General features: G+C 40.4%; 2 protein-coding genes across 4 annotated transcripts; one reads left to right on the top strand and one right to left on the bottom strand.

Moving 5' to 3' along the window:
• Positions 1 to 2,067: 2,067 nt before the first annotated feature.
• On the bottom strand, positions 2,068 to 5,344 carry LOC115148517 (5-hydroxytryptamine receptor 7-like). Its single transcript, XM_029690467.1, has 2 exons — positions 4,935 to 5,344; positions 2,068 to 4,240 (listed from the first exon to the last, which is right to left on the bottom strand). The coding sequence occupies exons 1-2, from the start codon at positions 5,339 to 5,341 to the stop codon at positions 3,484 to 3,486; spliced, it is 1,164 nt and encodes a 387-aa protein (XP_029546327.1). The 5' UTR covers positions 5,342 to 5,344; the 3' UTR covers positions 2,068 to 3,483.
• A 1,887-nt stretch (positions 5,345 to 7,231) lies between these two features.
• On the top strand, positions 7,232 to 19,416 carry pank1b (pantothenate kinase 1b). Of its 3 annotated transcripts, none has more exons than XM_029705297.1 (7): positions 7,234 to 7,802; positions 11,554 to 11,900; positions 12,224 to 12,483; positions 13,035 to 13,211; positions 13,303 to 13,426; positions 14,769 to 14,894; positions 17,208 to 19,416. In XM_029705297.1, exons 1-7 carry the CDS (start codon positions 7,469 to 7,471, stop codon positions 17,265 to 17,267), a joined length of 1,428 nt encoding a protein of 475 aa, XP_029561157.1. In that variant the 5' UTR covers positions 7,234 to 7,468; the 3' UTR covers positions 17,268 to 19,416. The 3 variants fall into 3 exon arrangements, with proteins under 3 accessions (XP_029561176.1, XP_029561157.1, XP_029561167.1); XM_029705307.1 differs by lacking the exon at positions 7,234 to 7,802 and adding an exon at positions 8,557 to 8,797; XM_029705316.1 differs by lacking the exons at positions 13,035 to 13,211; positions 13,303 to 13,426; positions 14,769 to 14,894; positions 17,208 to 19,416 and having other exon boundaries at positions 7,232 to 7,802; positions 12,224 to 12,487.
• Positions 19,417 to 22,064: the final 2,648 nt, after the last annotated feature.

Genomic DNA, 22,064 nt, shown 5'->3' with positions numbered 1-22,064 from the left:
TGCATATCTGAGCTGAAAATGTGCAGATACAAAAGGTGGAGCCATATGCTGTAGGTGAAGCTTTAAATTAAATGTGACAAGAAAATCTGCCAATTTACAGTGAATTATAAACATTGGAGTTTAAACAGCTTGCCTATGAATATACAGATGTAATTTATCTGCGGTGGATTATTCAGTGTGTGGAGCACTATCTGGAGGTAAAGACCCAGGCCACTCAGGCTGCGTTTCCACAAGCAGGCCAATTTTCATCAGAATTGGGGTGCCTGAAAAAAACACAGCCTCAGAGTTGAATCTGTCCTTTCAAATCTTCTCAAGGTCTTCAGTGAACATCTTTTTCATGTGGGTTTCATATGTAAGACCCAAGGTTCGGATTTGTACACTCTCCAGTCACAGTGTCCATTAATTTCAGTGGATTTTTCATAGCAAGAATAGTTACAATACCTTGAATTTGCTATTGACTAGGAGGTTTAAAAGCCACTTTCCTTCTTTGGATGTCTGTCCATACACTAAAAGTGTTACATTCATTTTAGTGAAAGAGAGATAAGGTACCTTTCAGGGAAAGTGACCATGCCATTTGAGGGATTATACGCACAGATACAATTATTAAAAGTATTTCATGGACAATCTATTAAGTATATTGCAATGAGAACTCCTGATGTACTCTGACAAGACAAAGGAAGTATTTCAAATGTACCCAGGGGAATAATACATAAATAAACCAGTTAGAAAATTCCGTGATTTTATAGGTTAACTGATTCAGAGTGTGGACTGTGGACCACCATAATTCAACATTTAGGGGTCTTTAAAAGTGTTCATCAGTGGGATAATTATTAGAAAAAGTTTAAAAAACAAGGACCCACCAGGTAGAGCAATTTCTCAGGAATGCAATGTCCATCCAGTACTCCCACCCACCCATTATCACTGAGAATGACCCCTTAAAGAGGCACAAAAGTAAACAACCTGTATCCTCAGCTCAATTCTGTGGCTTTCCTTCTCTCTTTAGAACTGGTCAGGTTAGCGTTGGGTCATTGAAAAGGGCATATCATTGAGTAATTCAAGAGGACGATCCATTTGAAAGGATAATTCAGAGGTGTCAGAATCTCTGATTTATGGTCAGAGTGCGTCTAGGAACACGACGGATGAGAAACTCAAGGTCATCGTTTGTACACCCTGGTTCCATTATCCTGACTGACTCAGTGATGCGACTGTCACTGTAGCCGGATATACTTTTAATTTACTCAAGAGAGGACACTCCCTGATGTCTGCTTTGGCAATAAAAGGCCGGAGAGTGTGCAAGGCCTGCTTATTATCAGAGACAGATTCATTGTAGGGCCTTCAACTTCTATTGCAGTATTTTTGTCAGTCCTCATGCAATCCCATTACTTTTTCCTCAAGTCTTTCCTTTGGAAAGCTATTTAAATGGCTTTAATAGTTCTCCCATGTGGTTTTCGAGTTGTGGTAATATCTTTCAGTTCCACAGCCTCATCATGATGCCATAGTTGTTTTAAGTTTCTATGTGTTTCAATGGTAGCTCTGTTCACATCTTAGCACAGGAGAATGGAGCTAGCCAAAATCCTCCCTTACAGCAGATTTGTCTAAATCCTAATTGCTTTTTTTTCCTGATCCACAGGGTGCATAAGAGGAACGTTTTAGTTTTAGATTTAACCACAAGATAATAAAAATACTATAAGCTAGCTATCCCTCGCTGGTCTATGATTCACACCTCAAAACAAATACCACTTCAAAGAAATAGCCAAGCCAATTGCTTCAGATGCATTGACTCACGTGGAAGCTGTGTGTTCCCTGAAGTCAAGTGCCCCCCTCCCCCTCCTAGCAAGACAATTCATGCCTTGGTTATAATAATAATACTGATCCCCTCTGAGGCCAGCCCAGCATGTTTCCAAATTAAAGCTTGTGATCATCTATGATCCCCTGGTCTCTTTTAGTACATTGTGTTCCTTTTGGTGCTTCAACATTTACTACAGTGTTTGACTGAGCTTTGGCATGAAACAAGCACATAGTCTAGCACGTCACTGTCAAATTAACACAATTTAGAGTTGTAGCATGATGTGTTGACCTAGTGTATTTTGACGTAAAATATAAGCCATTTCTAATAGTTACATTTGATCAATAGTGTAACGCAAAACTATAAGGTAGAACAAAAACTACTTCTAAAAATATATAATGTTCCTACATACTGTACAACCTGTTCCTTCTCGTTCTCAGATATGTTATTTAAATAAAAATAAAAACATCTGGAATAAATAAACAAATCAAAACAATTACAATCAAACATTTATGTACGATTATTCACCCAACCTTGGCCAATGTCATCCCTATCAACATAAGGTTTTTCTCTACAATATACTTGAATATACTTGAAATATATATTGGACATTGAATATTTCAGTATACTTGAAAAAAGCCTAGCTTAATATGACTGATCAAATACTAAAATATTGATAAAATATATTCACAGTATGTGCTGTACAATGAAGGGTTAATCCCAGTTCTTATCATATCAACATGTACATTTGAGTCATTTAGCAGATGCTCTTAACCAGAGCGACTTACAGGAGCAATTAGGGCTAAGTGCCCTGCTGAAGGCTCAAAACTAGTTATGCTCTAAAGTGCATGGTACATTTGACGAAATATGTCCATATGACCAACTGTCAAGCAGATATAAATATGTTACTAACATAATTGTGTTGCATGACTTTGAGGTTGTTCAATATTCTACACATAATAATTACAATTTCACAAATGGTTTCGAAGGTGGTTCATTGAACACACCATAAAACAATTAATTTACCTGTTACTCAATATACATTACTGAAACCATGGCTCACCATCTGTGGTGCATATTGTTTAACTTTAAAATGTTTCTTCTTATTATTTTTTGAAATACATTTCTCACACAAACTTTATGCATCGAGTGTGATTTTCAAGTACCAAATACACAGTGATATATCTAACAAAATAACATGACGGCGTCATTTGTCCTACCACAGCCATAGCCTATTATTTCTCCTCTCATCCAATACAAGAGTGTGCCATGCTATCTAAAAATGTTCTCTGCATTTCACCGTCATCTAACATTTAATTTCTGACAGTGTGCTCTAAACTGCAGAAGAACAGCCATTCAGAATGCCTATCAGAACACTCGATTGAAAATAATCGATTTAGGGAACATTGTAATCTGACGGTTGGTTTGGGTCTGTCCCAATAACCTGACAAAATGTGGAGCTAATGTTCTTGTGTGTGCCAGGTGTGAACAATAATAACAGTTATTTTCTATACATTTATATAGCCTTCCTCTACTCATGAACTGAATAGGATTCCTCAGTCTAGAGCAATGTTTGCTGACTGGTCCAGGGGGTTATCTGCCTCAATTTAGTCAAATGTCAAATACAATTTTTCATCCAAACCATAGCTTGCCGGTCTCTGTGAGTGAAACGAGAAGTTTAAGAAACACTGTTCTAGCTAGATCACCAGATCTGGTCTCTCAGCCAGTTTGAGGGCCTCGTGCATGCTGGCGGCGGAGAGTTTGCGGTTGATGTTCCTGTACCTGCAGAGTAGGATGTTACGGTAGGTGGTCCTCAGGTCCCTGTTGAAGAAGGCATAGATGAAGGGGTTGATGAGGGAGTTGGCGTAGCCCAGCCAGAGCAGGAACCTCTCCACCCAGAGGGGAACGCAGCTACACTCCGGCTCGCAGATGAAGGGCCTGGCAGTGGACAGAAGGAAGAAGGGCAGCCAACAGACGGAGAAGGCCCCCACCACGATGCCCAGGGTGGCGGCCGCCTTCTGTTCCCGTTTGAAGATGGAGATGTTCTTCCTGTCGTTCTTCAGCAGACGAGAGAAACTGGCGCACTCCTCTACCTCCTTCTGGAGCTTAAGGGCCGCAGCCACGCAGTCAACACTGTTACGCTCGTCCTCCACCTTGGGGAAGCCTTGGATGGTGTGCTTGGCGGCACTCACCTTGGCCGCTCGGTAGATGTTGTAGTACATCATCAACATCACCGACATGGGGATGTAGAACGCGACAGCGGTGGAATAGATAGTGTAGCCCACGTCCTGGCTGATTAGACACACCTTGTCGTCATTGACGTTCTGGGCCCAGCCGAACAACGGGGGAAGGGTGATGGAGGCTGACAGCAGCCACACAGACAGAACTATTTTGGCCATGCATCTCCCACTCTGTCGCACAGGGTAGGTCAAGGGTTTAGTTATGCCTAGGTACCTGTAACGGCAAAGAGATTTGTTTTAAATATTGAGAAGTCTCTGATGGAAGTAATATGATTGACAAAGTAATCACAGGATAGTATAGATTCCTCAAACTCAACTATGGACCTCGAAGCCAGTTCCACTGTGTTTTTTCAGTTTCCCTCTAATCAGGGACTGACTTACCTGGGACACCAGGTGGGTGCAATTAATTATCAGGTAGGCCAGAAAACCAGCAGGCTCTGGACCTCGTAGGGCAAAAGTTGAATACCCCTGGTATACTGTAGATCAAAGGGTGGCCAATCATCTTCCTGCTGCAGTGCAGCCTGCTGCAGTGCAGGCTTTTGCTCCAGCCCTTCTCTAACGCACCTGATTATGCTAATCAAGGTCCTGATGAGCAGCTGATTAGAAGCAGGTGTGTTAGAGCAGGGCTACAGTAAAAACCTGCACCTTCCCCCAGAAACTGAAGAGGAGGGTTGGTCACCCCTGGTATAGGGTTGACATGGTTGGTATAGATACAATAATCCATTCTCAATTTTTCATCAATGGTTGAATAAAAAAAACATAAGCAAATCTGTTCATTGGTGCTAATTGCTGTTGACTTTTCTTATAAATGAGACTAACCTGGATAAATAATGGTTTGGGGAAGAAAAAATATGAACATTTGCAATTTATTGGTTTTATTAGGGAGTCGAGACTGCATCTTGACTCACCTGTCTATGCTTATTACACACAGGGTCATGATTGATGCAGTGCAACACATCACGTCCATGGCAATAAAAACGTTGCAGAACACCTGTCCGAAGATCCACTGCCCCCCGATGAGGTCCGTGATGCTGACAAAAGGCATCACCGCCACCGCTATAGACAGGTCCGCGACCGCCAGGGAGACGATGAGATAATTGGAGGGCTGCTTCAGCTTCTTCACAAAGCACACGGATATCACCACAAGTAAGTTCCCGCAAATGGTGAGCACAGTGAGAACTCCTCCGATAAGAACCTTCTCCACATTCCCGTGGCTGAGAATCTGCATCCCGCATGTCGTGTCATTTTCCGTGGGGCTCAGAATTGGCAAAGTTGCAGTGGTTGTTTGGTGCGCCCTCAGCAGACGCAGATCCATCCCCGCTGTAGTCATACTGGTCCTGGCAAGTTCCTTCATCAGGTCTTTGGTCAAAGATGATCTCATGAGATTAACAAGATTTAATTGGTTCCATTCTTATATATTAATCCGTTATTAATAATGCATTGGGAATCCATCAATGCACAAGGATTATTCCCCCCAACTTCATTGATTCATTTGTCTTTTCCATAATTTCCCCAAATTACTAGTCCCTGTAGTACCGTTATCCACGCAGCCGCGCCAAGGCAGCAGGTTAATGGGATAGACTAAATTAATAGGATAAACAGACTCCGGTTAACAAGCTTGGTTTGTAATACATTGTAAAATGTAATGCGGTTCAATGGTGACCATCACGAGAGTGGCTAGCGCAGCAAAGAACTCTGGAAATGTTGTATCGGCTAGACTAGAGGAAAATATACCGGGGTGACGTCAGAAGAACCCGCAGAGGTGTAGGCTAGCCTAGTTAATCGTCGCCACAAAGTCATAATTATGGCTAAACCCCGGCTATTTCTACAATTTCTCTTCTTATAATCAGATATTGAACCTAACCTTAACCCTAACCTTATCCACACTGCTAACCGTATGCCTAATCCTAACCTTAAATTAAGACCATGAATTTTTGGGATATAGACAATTTTGACTTTGTGGCTGTGCTAACTAGTGACAAACAGTCTAGTTGGAAATTATTCACAGAAGTTTACAGTTTATTTGGGTTTTTAGAATGGAGCAACACCTTATTGTTATTATTTTACCAATTATAGCTAGTGTTTGTGTGTGCATGCATGTGTGTGTGAGAGAGGGAGAGAGAGAGAAAATTTACTGTTAACTGTTGACTTTTTATTGTTTATTTCACTTTTCTTTATCCATTTCACTTGCTTTGGCAATGTAAACATATGTTTCCCATGCCAACAAAGCCCCTTGAATTGAATTTAATTGAGAGAGATCGCGAGAGAGTATCAGATTTATGCACTTTGGCGCCATCCTGAGGCTTTATTATAGGTCAAAATGTTTTTACAATATCCACATTTTTTCACACAGACAAATAGTGATTTTATTATATTTAGGATTGATATATTTACATGACAAGGGGCGTAATCTTAAAGTGGCAATCTGTAGTTGCTGCATACATTTTTGGGGGACTTATAAATTAATTATATAGGTCTACATATTGATTCTTGAAGAATATAATTTTGATATGCCGAATTAATTTAGTTCAACTGTCATACTCCATCAGAACCCGAAATATAAGATTGTTACACTCCAATGTATGTAAACAAAGTAAATCTAAACAAACACTGTATAGCCTCATACCATGGTTAAAACTATAATTTTTATATAATGGATGGTCATCCCTCAGGTTTTTACCAAAACAGGCTTTGTTATTGTTATTGTCTGCGGATTGCCACTTTAAAGACTTCAGAAATGTGGGCTAGCTATTTTGTCTGTTTATGTTTTTTTTTTTTTTTACTGGGAAACCCCTGTGTCCTTATTAGGCTAATCTCTCGTGGACATATTCTCGTGGACAGATTATATTTTCGCGAGAGAGTTTTGCTTCTGGGTAACCAATATAATTATTAGGCCTACTTGTAGGTAGACTACAATGTTGCCTATTGTAATGATACGTGTTACATTGTTCCTATTAGGCTTACAGAGTAACAATGCAATTAATTAGCCCAGTTCTTGATAGGCTACACTACAAGATAATTACACAGTAGGCTAATAAACTGTCCATTTAGCCCAGTCAGTTCATGTGTAACTTCAACTGATTTGGACCATGGGAGATGGTAATAAGTGAAGTTTAAAAATGTAATTATTTTCCCCCAGGGAACATTTGGGGGATCTACGAAACAGCCTGTACAATGACGTAGGCTGCCGGCTGGTTAACTCGGAAGCTGCTGCAGGAGATGAGCATGAAGAAGCAAAATGAACGACAGTGACCTCAGCCGAACGTCCTAGTAGTTGTTGCATTGTTCCACTATCCACTTCGACGCAAGGGCCATCATTATTTTCTGTCGCAATAGATATTTACCAAATAGCCTGACATCGGTCCTTTTGAAGAAACATCGCGGAGGAAAGCGGATTAATTGTCTGAAACTGCCCGCTAGTGCTTTCCCTGCGCCCCAAAAAATGGATAACGTTAATGGCAAAGCATCGGATCAGAAAAGAACAGGCGTTTGCCAAGATAATGGTTTGACAAATGGATTCCATCCTACACAAACTGGCAACGGGAGCTGCAGTGCCTTAGGTTCAAATGGAACCAGTACCAGTGGCGGCTGTTGTAGTAGTAGTAGTAGTAGTAGTAGTAGTAGTAGTAGTAGTAGTAGTAGTAGTAGTAGTGGCCATAATGGAATTGAACATTTCCACGATCTTCAGGTCCAGGAAGACGTCCATAGTAATGGGTCGCCTCCAAAGCGGTGTAGATTCAGAAGAAGAATGGATTCTGGCAAGAAGAGTAGACCGCGTAAGTAGAATACAATGTTAATACAATGTTTGAGCCTCAATGCTAACTGTCATGTCGGATGTACACATTCGGTCAAGTCTGCCTACACTTTCTAAGCATCCTGTCATAAATGCCAAGCACAGCAGGGTTTTCTGTCAAATCATTGATTGCACATAATTCGGTGTTTCCGATATTACACATCGAAAGTGAAGATCGCCTGGATTTTCTATGGTGGCATCTCTTTTTCCATGAAACAATGAACCAGTCAGACTTGCTGCTGCATGATAGAATATCGCTTTGTGTTGCAAGGCTTTGCCAAGAATGTCAATAAGCAAGCCTACCCGCCCAATTCCCCAATGTATACTGCTTCTGTAACGAATAATCGGCCTGTCGGCCTATGTGGAGAAGTTATTTGTAGGCCTATTCCTGTATCCTCAAACTACATTCCAGCTATTTATGAGAAATGCACAAATAATAAGAATCAAGCACCATAAATAAGTAATTATGTATTGTTTATAAACATGTTTATCATATACTAATACGACAATCATATTATTTGACACAATGTAACACTCCCGGTAATAGAACATGAGGTGTATCCTCCCTCCCCCTTGCTATTGTGAGATCTTTGATGTTGTCCGTTGAACCATTTCATTGGTCGTTTTAAAGTCAGCAGGTGTGCTGAAATCGCTGCTGATATGACAGCCAGCTCCTTTTGACCAATCAGCCGTCAGTACTTGCTTAAGGGGGTTGGCTGAAGAAACAAACAGAGACACCAGCTTTATTAACAGCACAGTATGTTTCTCTGTTTCCACTGTAACACTGTAAAACAAGTTTGTCACTCACCATGTCAGTTAAGTGTAGCCTGCTTTATTGCTGCGACGACATCATGCCACAATGCAATAGGGCTGATTGAGTGATACTACTACTTATAGCCCAAGTATTGGATTGAAGTTTCTTTGACCATAAGCACTTTGACCTGAGGATCACAATGAAGCTTATTGTTAAAAAACCAGGTAAGAGTTTCTACTGTATTGTATTTTAAAGGGCTGAAATGTACTTATTTGCTTACTTTTATTTGCATATTAACATGTCTTGCTACCTTGGCTGAATCAAATCTCAGCGGACAAACAGCAATTTTCCTAATTTCTTGAATACTGCAATGCTATACTTTGGGCGGGCGTCTGGAATGATTTGGCTGTTTTATTATCTGTGTGGGGAATGCATGCAGCTCAACCATTAGTCCAAGAGGTTGCTACGCTATGCTGGCTTGTCTGTGTTCCTCTGGGCACTGTTCATATATGTCTGGAATCCAAACAGACAGCTTCTACTATATCATTGAATAGTAGTGATTGTGAACAATAGCTGCAAGTTGATAAAATGCACTTGGCATGAAGACAAATACACATGTTTTCCCTCCAGCAGAGGAGGCTGGTGGGATGAGCTATAGGAGGACGGGCTCATTGTAATGGCTGGAATGGAATCAATGGAACAGTCAATCGCGGTTTCCATATGTTTGATCCGTTTGATACCGTTCCAATTATTCCATTACAGCCATTTCAATGAGCCTGTCCTCCTATAGCTCCTCCCACCAGCCTCCTCTGCCCTCCAGTATGATCAATCGAATAAGCATAATATGCTTTGCTGATGTCGGCTTATTGGTAGTTCCCCTTATGTGCAAGAAACTGAATAGCAAATGGAGCTATGCTGTGCCAGTCACTCAACTATGAAAATGTATGGCGTTAAATCCTTGACTTTTGTTGCACATTCATGTGAGTGTGACCACTGTAAGGCTCTACTTTGACTAGCTGCTGAGAACTTTGCTCTCTGGGTGGGGGAATAAACACACCTTTCACCTATAAGTGCTGCCAGTCACGGTGCCCTGGCTTCCAGGGCCCAGATTCACAAAACCTTCTTAGGAAAACATTTCTTCTTAACTGTTATTTTTTCCATAACTATAGACTTGTGAAGAAAGATAAGCAAAGTTGCTATTCCACAAAAAAGGTTTTTGGAAATGTACTTGCACTATTTCTTATGTTTCTCCTTAAGCAAAAAGTTAAGAAGAAATCAGATTCTTGAAAATAAAAGTTATTGGAAATGTTGTTAATTCCAAGATAGCTAAACCCTTGTCTTAAACTCAGGGCAGTGAGAAAAAAGCTAATGAAAGCAATTGAACATGTTTAATTCACTCACAAACCTCATCTGCAAGTTTCAGCATGGTTTATTTTAAACCCAAGAACATGTTTTAGAACAGTAGTCTCAGTAAGACATATGCTAGTATGATTGCCATTGCTAGCTAGATAGCTAGCTAAAATGGTTGCCTAGCAACACACATCTTAAGAAGATTTGTAAGAGATATTTGAGGTTGTAAGAAAATCATAAAATCTTAAGATATTGTTGAGGAATTGAACTCACAAACTATCCTATGAACTTCTTTTTGTTTCTTAAGAACTTTTTTACGTTTTTACGTAAGAAGTGTTTTGTGAATCTGGGCCCTGGTTACAGCCCTGGGCCAAGATTCACAAAACCTCCTTAAGACATTTCTTCTTAACTGTCATTTTTTCTTTAACTATAGACTTAAGAAGAAAGTTAAGCAAAGTTGCTATTCCTCAAAAAGGTTATTGGAAATGTTATTGCGCTATTTCTTATATTTCAAAAAGTTAATAAGAAATCAGATTCTTGAAAGTAAAGTTCTTGGAAATGTTGTTAATTCCAAGATAGCTAAACCCTTGTCTTAAACTCAGGGCAGTGAGAGAAAAAGCTCACGAAAGCAATTGAGACTGGGCTCAGACATTAACTGAGAAGGAGTGGTAGAGTGGCATAAATGGAAACATTCAGTCAAATATCTCCTCTGTAAAATGACAGATTGCAAAGCAAGATCTGTCTGTAGCACCACTAACCGATGTATTGAAATCGGGTGATTAAGTCAGTAAAGATTCCAGAGTATATACTCACACATTTACACAGATCAATACATCAATTTTATCAGGTTCTTCTACTAGAAATTGATTGTCCAACCCAGATTGCACCACCATTACACCTCTGATATCAACAATTACATCTCAAATTGGACTCTTAAGCACCTGAGCGTTTTGGTTACAGTTATTCTGTAGCTTTGCACAGAGTTGAATGTAACCGGTCTGGTTTGTGGAATGAGCCATAAGGGACTTTACACCCCTCTGTCAAATTAAGTGCTATTGATTGAAAAGCCAGGGGGAAGGAACCAGTTTGCCTGCCTGTGTATTGACTACATACAGTATTCATTTTACTGTACACTCAGTAGTAAATTGAGGGTTGGGCAGACTCTCCAGGCAATCTTCTCTCCATGCTGGTGTTTCCATGGCAACAAAGCCCTCAGCTTTTGTTGCAGAATGAACACACTGCTGTGAATTTGAGGACCCCCTTCCTCCCCTCTCCCTTCCCCCTCTCTCCCTCCCTTCCTCCCTCTCTCCAAAAGAGAGAGGAAAATGTCAGTGATCGCTTATAAGATATGATGTGTGCATAGTATGACAGGATGGTTTCGTCTTCAGTGAAATCAAGTTAGAAAATGCAACATAGGTCTGCATGGTTGATTGGTAGGCCTGACCTATATGGAGCAATAGCTTAGTTGTGACAGACAGAACACTAGAGCCCTCTCTTTTGAGAGCTTGTGTATCCATTTGTTGAAACATAATTTTACATAACTTCTAAAGAGCTAAACAGTACTTTTCTACAGACAACGGTGACCAAGCTCCAATTAATCTCTTAAAAAACCTTTTGTTTTCTATTCCAGCCTTCCCCTGGTTTGGGATGGACATCGGCGGCACCCTGGTGAAGCTGGTCTACTTCGAGCCCAAGGACTTCACGGCGGAGGAGGAGGAGGTGGAGAGCCTGAAGAGCATCCGCCACTTCCTGACCTCCAACGTGGCCTACGGCAACACGGGCATCCGCGACGTCCACCTGGAGCTCAAGAACCTAACCATGTGCGGCCGGAAGGGAAACCTGCACTTCATCCGCTTCCCCACCCAGGACATGCTAGGCTTCATCCAGATGGGCCGAGATAAGAACTTCTCCAGCCTGCACACCACACTCTGCGCCACTGGCGGAGGGGCCTACAAGTTTGAGGACGACTTTAGGACGGTGTGTGATGGTTGGAGGAACTATTGGGTGTTGTCAGACAGGGAGACTGACTGATAGTGACAGATGATGGGAATTTGTTTGTTATTGCATGTTACTACATGTGTCATTAGTCAGTTAAAGATTGCATGGCATGATCATTGAAGGCAACATGGTTTCTCATGTGATTAGATGAGAGTTGATGTATGTAGTTGGTTCAGACTCGCCTGGTCTAGTTACAGACAGATCATGCTCAAACTTGGAGCAGTTACCATTGCATATCAAAACCACTCCAGTTTCTACTCCTGCCCTATAGTCTTATACATCTTCTGCTTTCCATCTCCCAGATCGCCAACCTAAAGCTCCAGAAGCTGGATGAACTGGACTGTCTCATCCAGGGTCTTCTCTATGTGGACTCTGTGGGGTTCAATGGCCATCCAGAGTGCTACTTTTTCGAGAACCCCTCCGACCCCGAGAGTGAGAACTGTGTCAAGAAAACGTGTTGCCTTGACAACCCCTTCCCCATGTTGTTGGTAAACATTGGCTCAGGCGTCAGCATGCTGGCAGTCTATTCGAAGGACAACTACAAACGGGTCACAGGCACCAGGTAAACAAATGTAATCTGTTGCTTCTAGGCAAACTAAGGTAATCATGTGTCATTCAATGTCATGATAGCTGTATGTATTTGATCTGATAACACAGTTCTGTCACAATACCTTTGCTCGCATCCTTCTGTATTCGATGTATTCATGTTTTGAGTGTAGATAAGTTACCATGGTTCATAACTTAGTCATATAACTTTACAACTGCGAAAAAACTGGTTGAATCAGTGTTGTTTCCATGTAAATTCAACAAAAAATTCAATGTTTTTATATAATCTTATTAAACGTTGAATCAAAGTGGGAAAATGTATGGATTTAAAAAAAGTAATCAAAGGGAATTTAGTTTTTTCACCAAACTTCTACCTAAATCCAATGACACAGTGCCATTTTTTGTTTTGTTTTCACATTGAATTCACGTTAGTTGACAACTCAACCAAATGTAAACCAAAACTAGACGTAGAAATTATGTCTGTGCCCAGTGGGTTGTTTCCTGCAAGCTAAACAGATGTGTACAACCCATAGAGTAGTGGCTCACATAATTGCCTGTCCCCCGCAGTTTGGGAGGTGGGACGTTCCTAGGCCTATGCTGCTTGCTGACTGGCTGCGAGACATTTGAGGAGGCCCTGGAAATGGCGGCGAAGGGAGACAGCAGCAACGTGGACAAACTGGTGAAGGACATCTACGGAGGAGACTATGAACGCTTCGGTCTCCAGGGGTCTACTGTTGCATCTAGGTGAAGTTTAATTTAACTAATACCTCAAGTAACCGTATGCTTTGAAAACAGAGTATTATGGAAACTAACCCAATTCATTCATTTATTGCAGTTTTGGTCATATGATGAGCAAGGAGAAGCGTGACAGCATCAGTAAGGAGGACCTAGCCCGAGCCACTCTCGTCACCATCACCAACAACATTGGCTCTATTGCTCGTATGTGTGCGGTTAATGAGGTACAAAGGCAAAGATTGTTGTCACATTAGCGATCAAATTCCATTTTCGTCGTTGAATCATTCTAATAGTGTGACTATACACGTAACTGAAAAGAATAATGGAAACACTTTGTTGCTGTTTCCTTTATTTTGTCAGTTACCTGTAGCACACTGGGGTGTGACAGAAGGGTAAAAGTTCTCACAAAGTTATTTTCTTTCATCATAAAACAAAGGAGTGAAGTGGACAGCCAGTGTGATGGATAATGGGAATGGACTCTGTGTGCTTTCAGCTTCTTTACAGTGTTGCCTTGTGGCATGGAGATCAAGCAGCATTGTACAGGGCTATCAAAGCACACAGAACAACAACAGTGTGCTTTCTGACACAAATCAAGAGCTTGAGACTATAAGTTTCTATCTGCATTTTTGTCAAAATGTAGTTATTGACATAGCCTTGTTCTGTACGATGTTCTCTACCTACAGTATATGGTACTCTAAATAGCTCATTTCAAGTTGTTAAGTTCAAAAGGGTACAAGATAAAATTGCTGACACCATTCAAACCAATGAGGTTTCGGAACATTAAAGCCAATTATCTCAGAATCATCTTTTTGCAGATAGAACCTTAGGGGGGCTTTTTCTGAGCTCTGGTGCATTTAACCTCTTAGTTCGGTGTGTTTGGACTGTGTACATTTTATTCAGCTTTCTAGCTACCTATGCATGTAGAGTACAGTGTATGAATTGGAGGAAGTCTTATGACGTCCCTGCACAGTGCACCGCTTTTTTGCTTTGGTGGATTGTTATTTAGAATGAGTAGTCTTGTCATTCTGGCAGCCCCGTAACTATGTAATTAACAGAAGTTGAGCCATTCGTTATTGGCTATTGCTCAACCTTTCTCTCCCTTGCTGCTGAGTCACTGAAGCTTAAGACAGATTCTACTGCTGCTGTTACTTCAGGTTCTCTCCCCTATTTCATTTTAATTATTTTATTTAACTAGGCAAGTCAGTTAAGAACAAATTATTATTTTACACCAGGCCAAATCCTAACCCGGACGACGCTGGGCCAGTTGTGCGCTGCCCTTTGGGACTCCCAATCATGGCCGGTTGTGATACAGCCCGAGATCGAACCAGGGTCTGTAGGGATGCCTCTAGCACTGAGATGCAGTGCCTTAGACCGCTGCGCCACTTGGGAGCTCTAGATGGCAGCCAGACACCCATCTATGTTATTAATCTGAGAGCAGGCCCAAGGTCTTCAAACAAATATTTTTGTGGACATATCTTACTTTTAAAATATCTCATTCTATCTTGCTTTGTGAAACAGTCATTCTAAAAAAGTCTGGTTTACAAATGGTTCAATGTTGTCTTTCAGAAAATTGAAAGAGTGGTGTTTGTTGGGAATTTCCTGAGAATCAATACTGTCTCAACAAAGCTGCTTGCTTATGCCATGGATTTTTGGTCCAAAGGACAATTAAAAGCTCTCTTCTTAGAGCATGAGGTAAGTAGTTTGCGATATATTGGAATGCGTTGATCTAAGGGCAGTGTCACTGAGTCACTTCACAATGCTATTATAAAGTATGTGTAGTGTGAGGGATGTTTCTATACTCGAAGGGGCCGATTCAGACTTAGGAAATCTATGCTTTTTTACGCGTTTTTATTTAAGCACTTCAAATGCGCCGAATACAACAGGTATGGTAGACCTTACCGTGAAATGATTAGTTACAAGCCTTTAACCAACATGGCAGTTCATGAAATAGTGTTAAGAAAATATTTACTAAATAAACTAAATAAAAAAATACAATAAAAAGTAACACAATAAAATAACAATAACGAGGCTATATACAGAGGTACCGGTACCGAGTCAATGTGCGGGGGTACAGGTTAGTCGAGGTAATTTGTACATGTAGGTAGTCACTTTACCCCTATGTAAATGGTATGGGCGGCCATTTGATTAATTGTTCAGCAGTCTTATGGCTTGGCTCAATAGTATTTAAACTTACCTTGTGCAGGTGTCTAAAACGCTTTGTGGGTGTGGCTCCCTTACGTCCGCTAAAAACCCTTCAACTTGCTGGCCAATAGATTTTATCGTGGAGTTTTCATTCCATAGGGTTTTCAGTACATTTGCCTAAAACCATCCCTTTAAATATGGTGTACCTTTTTAATTCGATTTTTCTCAAGACTCACAAGAATAAATTGAAAGAATGGTTTCAAAATATTAGAGATCAATGAAAGAAAGCCATCTAAATATATGTATATTCGTCTCTGTTTCCGCACCAATTGGTAGATGCAAAAATACTCTGATCTTGTAGATTATTTAGGTTGATTATTTAGAATGAAGAAAAACTGGTTTGGAGAGCGTGTATGCACAACATATATTGGTGAATCAAAATACAGTTTGATTCTTCCTGAAAGTTGCCATATTCAATTGTTCAATCCATGAAATATTGGATGGTGAAAAAGTGTAGAATAGGGGTTGAACAATAGTTCTATAAATCTACTCTAATCCTCACTAATCGTGGAACTGTGATGACAACGGTCCAGTCGTGGTGAACCGTGTGGCAGGCTCCAGGTTTAAACTGCTACGTGTGGTATGCGTTCCATAATGATTCCAATAGGCTACATGTCCCAAATTAATATGAGCCTAATATGATCCACTATTGCTAGTGACTCTCATGAACAACCACACGGACCTGACAGAGGAAAGAAAGGTCAACTAATGATGGAATGGAATGATGTAGGCTACAAATGGAAACTAACACTAAGTGACAGTTATAAATGCATGTGACACAGGAGGCTGCTGAGGAGAGGACGGCTGGAATGGAGTGAATGGAATGGTATCAAACACATGGAAATCATTCATTCCGTTCCAGCCATTACTATGAGCTCGTCTTCCCCAATTAAGGTGCCACCAACCTCCTGTGGTATGTGGGTATTACTGACGGTGGCTACCGATAGTGGTTAATATTTAACGTGATAGGCTACAAATAGAAAACAGAGAAAGTTGAAGAATATATTTAACATTTGAGAGTGGACAAAGGTTCAATTTGGCACGACATTGCTCATGTCGATGCCCTGTGATCACGTGAACTAGGCTCCAGTAGGCTACCAATTTGGGTTGCGTCTCCAAGTTTCGTCCCTGCAAGCTAATAGGCCGTACAGTAAAAACTCTGCTTAACGTCACAGCATCTTACGTTGACTGTGCTTTTCAGTTCGCTGACTGGCTTCACATTTGTCTCCAGCGATCATAAGAAAATGTCGATCTGAAACAATTATCATTTATATTTACAATCCGCTTATCTGGACGGATTACTTTCTTATCAATAGCTTTTATCAATTTGTAAATTACAGTGCATGGAGAATGGTGTTATTTATATCGGGGGGGGGAGTTGGTGTTATTCCACTTGGAACCTTTTTCATGCTTTCTTCGTGCGTGAAGGTGATGGAATTATGAGGGAATTAAGTCAAGGTTATAATATGGCGTATCTGTAGACACCTCCATTTCTGCTATCTCCACCCCAAACGAATACCTGGCTGGTACATGTTTCCCCATGCTTCAGTTCAAAGGTCAGAATGCGTGCAGAGAGGATAGAATGTGTGAAAATAATTACGCTTCATTTATGCAAGCAGCACACTTGTTGTTGTTTTAGTCTCCTAATTGTACCAGGAAAAAGTTAAACAACAGATCATCTGCGTATGTTTGGATAGGTTACAATTGGGTGCTGAGCAGGAATCTCAAGGTTGCTGATGATAATATCCTGGTCAAATAACCTGATCAGATAATGAACTGACCTGAGCCCTCTGTGTTTTTCAGGGTTATTTCGGGGCCGTCGGTGCCTTCCTGGAGCTACTGAAAATGACGGACGACCTTTAAGACAGACAGACGGATGCAGACGAAACCCTAACTCTCACCACAAGACGTTGCTGCTCTACAGTTCCGGAAAAGCCACTGACTGGCCAAAATGGTGGAAAAGCCACTGATTGGCCAAAATGGTGGACAAGCCACTGATTGGCCAAAATGGTGGAAAAGCCACTGACTGGCCAAAATGGGGAAAAGCCATTTGAATAATTTAACTGTTTTAAGAGGTTCTGCTAATTATCCTCCTCCTTGTCTGCTGATGTTTTAGAAAACAGATTTTTAATATTATGAATACAGGCTGGAGGAGAAGATGTTGGCATTTTGTTTGCCACTTTAAAGTAAACCTTTGTGGTACTTCCTGTTTATAAAAACCCTAACTGTATATTGTGTGCTTAAGCCAAACGCTACTGGTCCCTGATCGTATGTGTGTTTTGGTTCCATATTTGTTATTTTATTTTTACAAGATGTAAGTAGTTAAATTGATCTTTAAATTAGGAGCATTAGCTTTCAACTAGCCTTCACACTTTTTTTCCTAATCAATCATCCTAACCCATTGTTCTGTGATATGATTTGAGATATAATCAAATGTATTATCCTACTGTACATGTGAATAGTAAGCAGTTACTATATCAACTGTGGTTTGGCCAATTTGTGAAATTTTGACCATTAAGCAGTAGCTAAATTTGACATAAAATGTTGCGGGTTGATTTTGTGTAATAATACGCTGCAATACCTCATAGAACATTTTACATAATGGATATTTTTTATCAGTAGCAGTGGAATGACAGTTCCCCAAATCCTTCCTCTGCATTCACTTTAATGCAGTATTCTGTCTCTCCTTCCCTGTTCAATGCCTTATAATTCTGTCACTGTTTAAATGAAACCGTTAACTTTGGGACCAAGCATTCAGTACTAAATGATCCTTAGAAACTTCACAAAGTAGATGTTTTTCATCAGAAAAGCCGACTCACTGACATGGACTAGCCTAGCAGGTGCGATACAAAGTGTCCTTTGTGAGTCATGCGATTCCAAACCTTTACATGAAGGGACTTTTTAAGAGTTCTAAAAATAGTTAATTCTACAGTTCTGTTTTCATTCTCATCAAAGAGGGTGTCCATTTATGCCTGACTTCCTACTTGTAATAATCAGTATGTGTTTTATGATTGTAATTTAATATGTTTTGGATGTACTGTATTGAGTACTCTAGTCGAAAGGAGATTTGATTCTCCTACGGTAACTCTTGGTTAAATTTCATGACATTTCATGATGGCATTTTGGTTTCAAGTGAAACTGCATAGCTGGCCTGTGAACCGCTGTGTGCTGCATACCCTTCTGCCTTCCTGCCCTCTTCAGAGGGTCCCGTGACCATCCTTCTCATCCAAACGATACACCCAGGCTGCGTCTAAAATGGCACCCTATTCCCTATAGTACGATACTTTGGAACAGATCACGCTGTTCCCTATATAGTGCTCTACTTTTGACGATGGCCCATGATTTTGGCCAAAAGTAGTGCACTATATAGGGAATATGGTGCCATCTTGGACTCATACCCAGACTCACTTAGCTAACATCATACATTTTTGTTTTTAATTCCAATGCAACCTGTGGGAGTTTTCAGCTGTACGTTAGGACAGATGTTCAAATGTGCTTTATTACTGTATAGAACATGGCGAATAATAATATATGTAACTCAGAACCTGATTGAACTGGATTACTGACCTGGGCCTTGCTATATATTCAGCCGTGCTTCATTGTCGTCATTAAAACTGTTCTCTAAACTGTTTTGTTTAACCTGATGAGATGTTGAGTTCGTTGCATTCACATCCTGATGTACCGCCTTTTCCTGTTGTGCCTATAACACTTGCTTAGTGAAGAAGGTACAGTATTTCGTGACGCGTACAGTGCCTAGTGAAAGTCTACAGACCTTTGCACCGTTTTCACATTTTGCTGCCTTAAAATTCAAACTATAAAGGGATTACGTTGAGACGTTCTCCCACGGATCTACACAAGCATTTAGTTTCACCCGCAATAATATCTGGTAAATATGTGTATGTGACCAATACATTTGATTTTGATTTGTATTTTGAAGCCACTTCACATTTTCAACGTGAAAGAAAAATGTAACATTTTCTGAAATTAATAAAAAACGAAGAGGTCTTGATTGCAAAGATCTTCACACCCCTTCCTGCACATCTAAAATACTTTTAGGAGCAAATACTTTAATGAAAAAAATGACAATTTGTTGAATGAGATCCGTCTGTTTGCAAAAGTAGTGGTTCTCGTGATTGAATAACAACTCCCCCTGTCTAAGGTCCCTCAGTTGGATAGTGAATGTCAAACAATGATTGAACCTCAGTTACCGATGAGATTTATGAGCATGTCTGGGACACATTTTTATACAGGCATAATGTAACCTTTATTTAACTAGGCAAGTCAATTAAGAACAAATTCTTATTTACAATGACGGCCTAGGAACAATGGGTTAACTGCCTTGTTCAGGGGCAGAATGACAGATTTTTTCCTTGTCAGCATGGGGATTTGATCTAGCAACCTTGCTAGGTTACTGGCCCAACGCTGTAACCACTAGGTTACCTGCCGGGGGAGGTTAAGAAATAACTCCAAGCCACCTTATGATTACACCCTAGATCAGCTAGATGCAGGCAAGAGTGTGCAAGGCGGTATTGAATGTGTCGCTGCTGTCACCTTGTCTACTCCAATTTGCTTCTTGACATGCACACCTACATTATAAACGTTCATTCGTAGGCTAGGTTGAAGCAAGCTCATGATGGGTATAGGGAATGGTCAAGTATGGTAGTTAGAACACTATATTGAATATGATCTTTATAGTGGCAGCATCATATTTTGGGAATGACAGTGGCTGGGGAGTTCGTCAGGATCAAAGAAACTTGAAACACTACAATGGCTTTCCAAGAGTTGAGTGTTTCTGAGTGGTCCAGTCTCAATGCTGCCTTAAATATGTTTGAAAGTCAGAGTTTGTCAGGATCAAAAGAAATATGAAAGGAGCAAAGCCCAGGTAAAAAGTTAGAGCAAAACCTACCTCAGTCTTTTGAAAACCTAACCCTGGGAGAGAGTTTTATTTTTAGGGACAGTTGCACGAATTTGTATGCAAAAGACACACCAGAATGGCTTTCCAAAAGGTGCTGGGTGTTCCTTAGTGGTCTAGTCTCAGTGCTGACTTAAATCTGCTTAAAAAAATCTGAGATGAGGCTTAAATATCGCTGTCCATCAATGACTCCCAACAAAACTGACTGAGCTTGAGCAATATTGACAAAAACAATGGAAATACATGTATATTGCCCTAAAAGCTGTGCAAAGTTGGTGGAATCTAATTCAAAATGATTCACTGTAATTGCTGCTAAAAGTACTTCCACCAATTATGAAAGCTGAAGTATGAAGACCTACACAGTCAAGAGACCTTTGTTTTCTTATTTAGTATTAATTTAGAAAATTGTATATATTTTTTGTGGAGTAGGTTGTGTAGATCAGTAGGGGAAAAATGTAATTGAATAATTTTTTACATAAAAATTGAAGGCAGCAAAATGTAAAAACTGTGTAAGGGGTGTGTAGACTTTCACTAGGCTCTGTATATTGCTACATATAGCGTACTCACTGAACTGTATATCAGAGACTTGCACGTGGACTTTGGCATTCCTGTACGACCCTGAGCGACCACTTTAACTTCCAAATGTCATGGGATGCCTTTGATTATAGAGACTAGGCATAACCTCTGATTGACCACTGAAACTTCTGGTAGTCCAGCCTCCATTTTGTTCTGACTTCACTTTGTTATGTTATGGAGTGAGTGGTCCAGGGTTCTTTTGGGTGTGGCATGTTATGAAAACAGTGTTTTATGATGTGTGTGTGCGCCCGTGGGGTTGGGGAGTAACTGATTTCATGCAATCAGTTACATGTAATCTGATTGGGTGTGGCACATTATGAAAACTGAGTGTTTTATGTTGTGTGTGTGCGCACGCCTGCAGGGTTGGGGAGTAACTGATTACATGCAATCAGTTACATGTAATCTGATTACAAACAAATCTGTAACTGCAGTCAGTTACGTTACCAGCAAAAATATTGTAATCAGATTACAGATACTTTTGAGAAACTTGGATTACTTTTAAATTCAGAAAGGAGTTTTGCAAAAAAATAAATGATAGCTTTCTGTTTTCTCAATGACATTCAATTCAGCATTGAAAAAAGGTGCAAGTTTAAGTTTGTTCCACTTGAGCAAGTCTGACCACAAGTCAGAGACCACTATGATAACACACCAAATGCTTTTGATGGACCCTTTTTGTCTTCTTCTAATGCCTCTTAAGGGGAAAGTAATCCAAATGTAACAAAGTAATCAGATTCCGTTACTGAGTTTGGGTAACTAGTAACTGTAACGGACTACATTTAGAAAGTAACCTTCCCATGCCTGTGTGTGCGCACGTGTGTGCAGGTGTGTGTTTTTGTGTTGGAGGGGTCTGGGTGTGCCTGAGAGCTCTTTGAAACCTTTTTTTGTTGAGCATTTGCACACCCATTGTGTAATAAAGTATTTACTAAAAGAACAACGTTGCCTTTAATTTTTTCCAGTATGTCAAAACATGACTATTACAGCCCCCTCCCTTCAGGAATTTGGGGGCTAAGGAATGTGCTATCTTATTGTTTGTAACAAGTACTAAGATGAATAAAGGTGTTATACAGTATGTGGGGTTGTTTGTGAATGGAAATTGGAACGGGTTAACTCTGTTTCAGCTATGAGAATTTAGAGAATGTATCTGTCCTCATCTGTCCCCTATTTGTTTTGCA

This window comes from Salmo trutta, chromosome 2 (genome assembly GCF_901001165.1).
Source record: "Salmo trutta chromosome 2, fSalTru1.1, whole genome shotgun sequence".
Lineage (NCBI taxonomy): Eukaryota > Metazoa > Chordata > Actinopteri > Salmoniformes > Salmonidae > Salmo > Salmo trutta.
This window is presented reverse-complemented; position numbering and strand designations above follow the sequence as displayed.

Coding starts and splice junctions, on each gene's coding strand:
- LOC115148517 (XM_029690467.1), bottom strand. CDS start 5,341: ATGGATCTGCGTCTGCTGAGGGCGCACCAAACAACCACTGCAACTTTG. Junction 4,241..4,934: donor TGTGTAATAAGCATAGACAG/GTGAGTCAAGAT, acceptor TTGCCGTTACAG/GTACCTAGGCATAACTAAAC.
- pank1b (XM_029705297.1), top strand. CDS start 7,469: ATGGATAACGTTAATGGCAAAGCATCGGATCAGAAAAGAACAGGCGTT. Junction 11,901..12,223: donor TTGAGGACGACTTTAGGACG/GTGTGTGATGGT, acceptor TCCATCTCCCAG/ATCGCCAACCTAAAGCTCCA. Junction 14,895..17,207: donor CTCTCTTCTTAGAGCATGAG/GTAAGTAGTTTG, acceptor TGTGTTTTTCAG/GGTTATTTCGGGGCCGTCGG.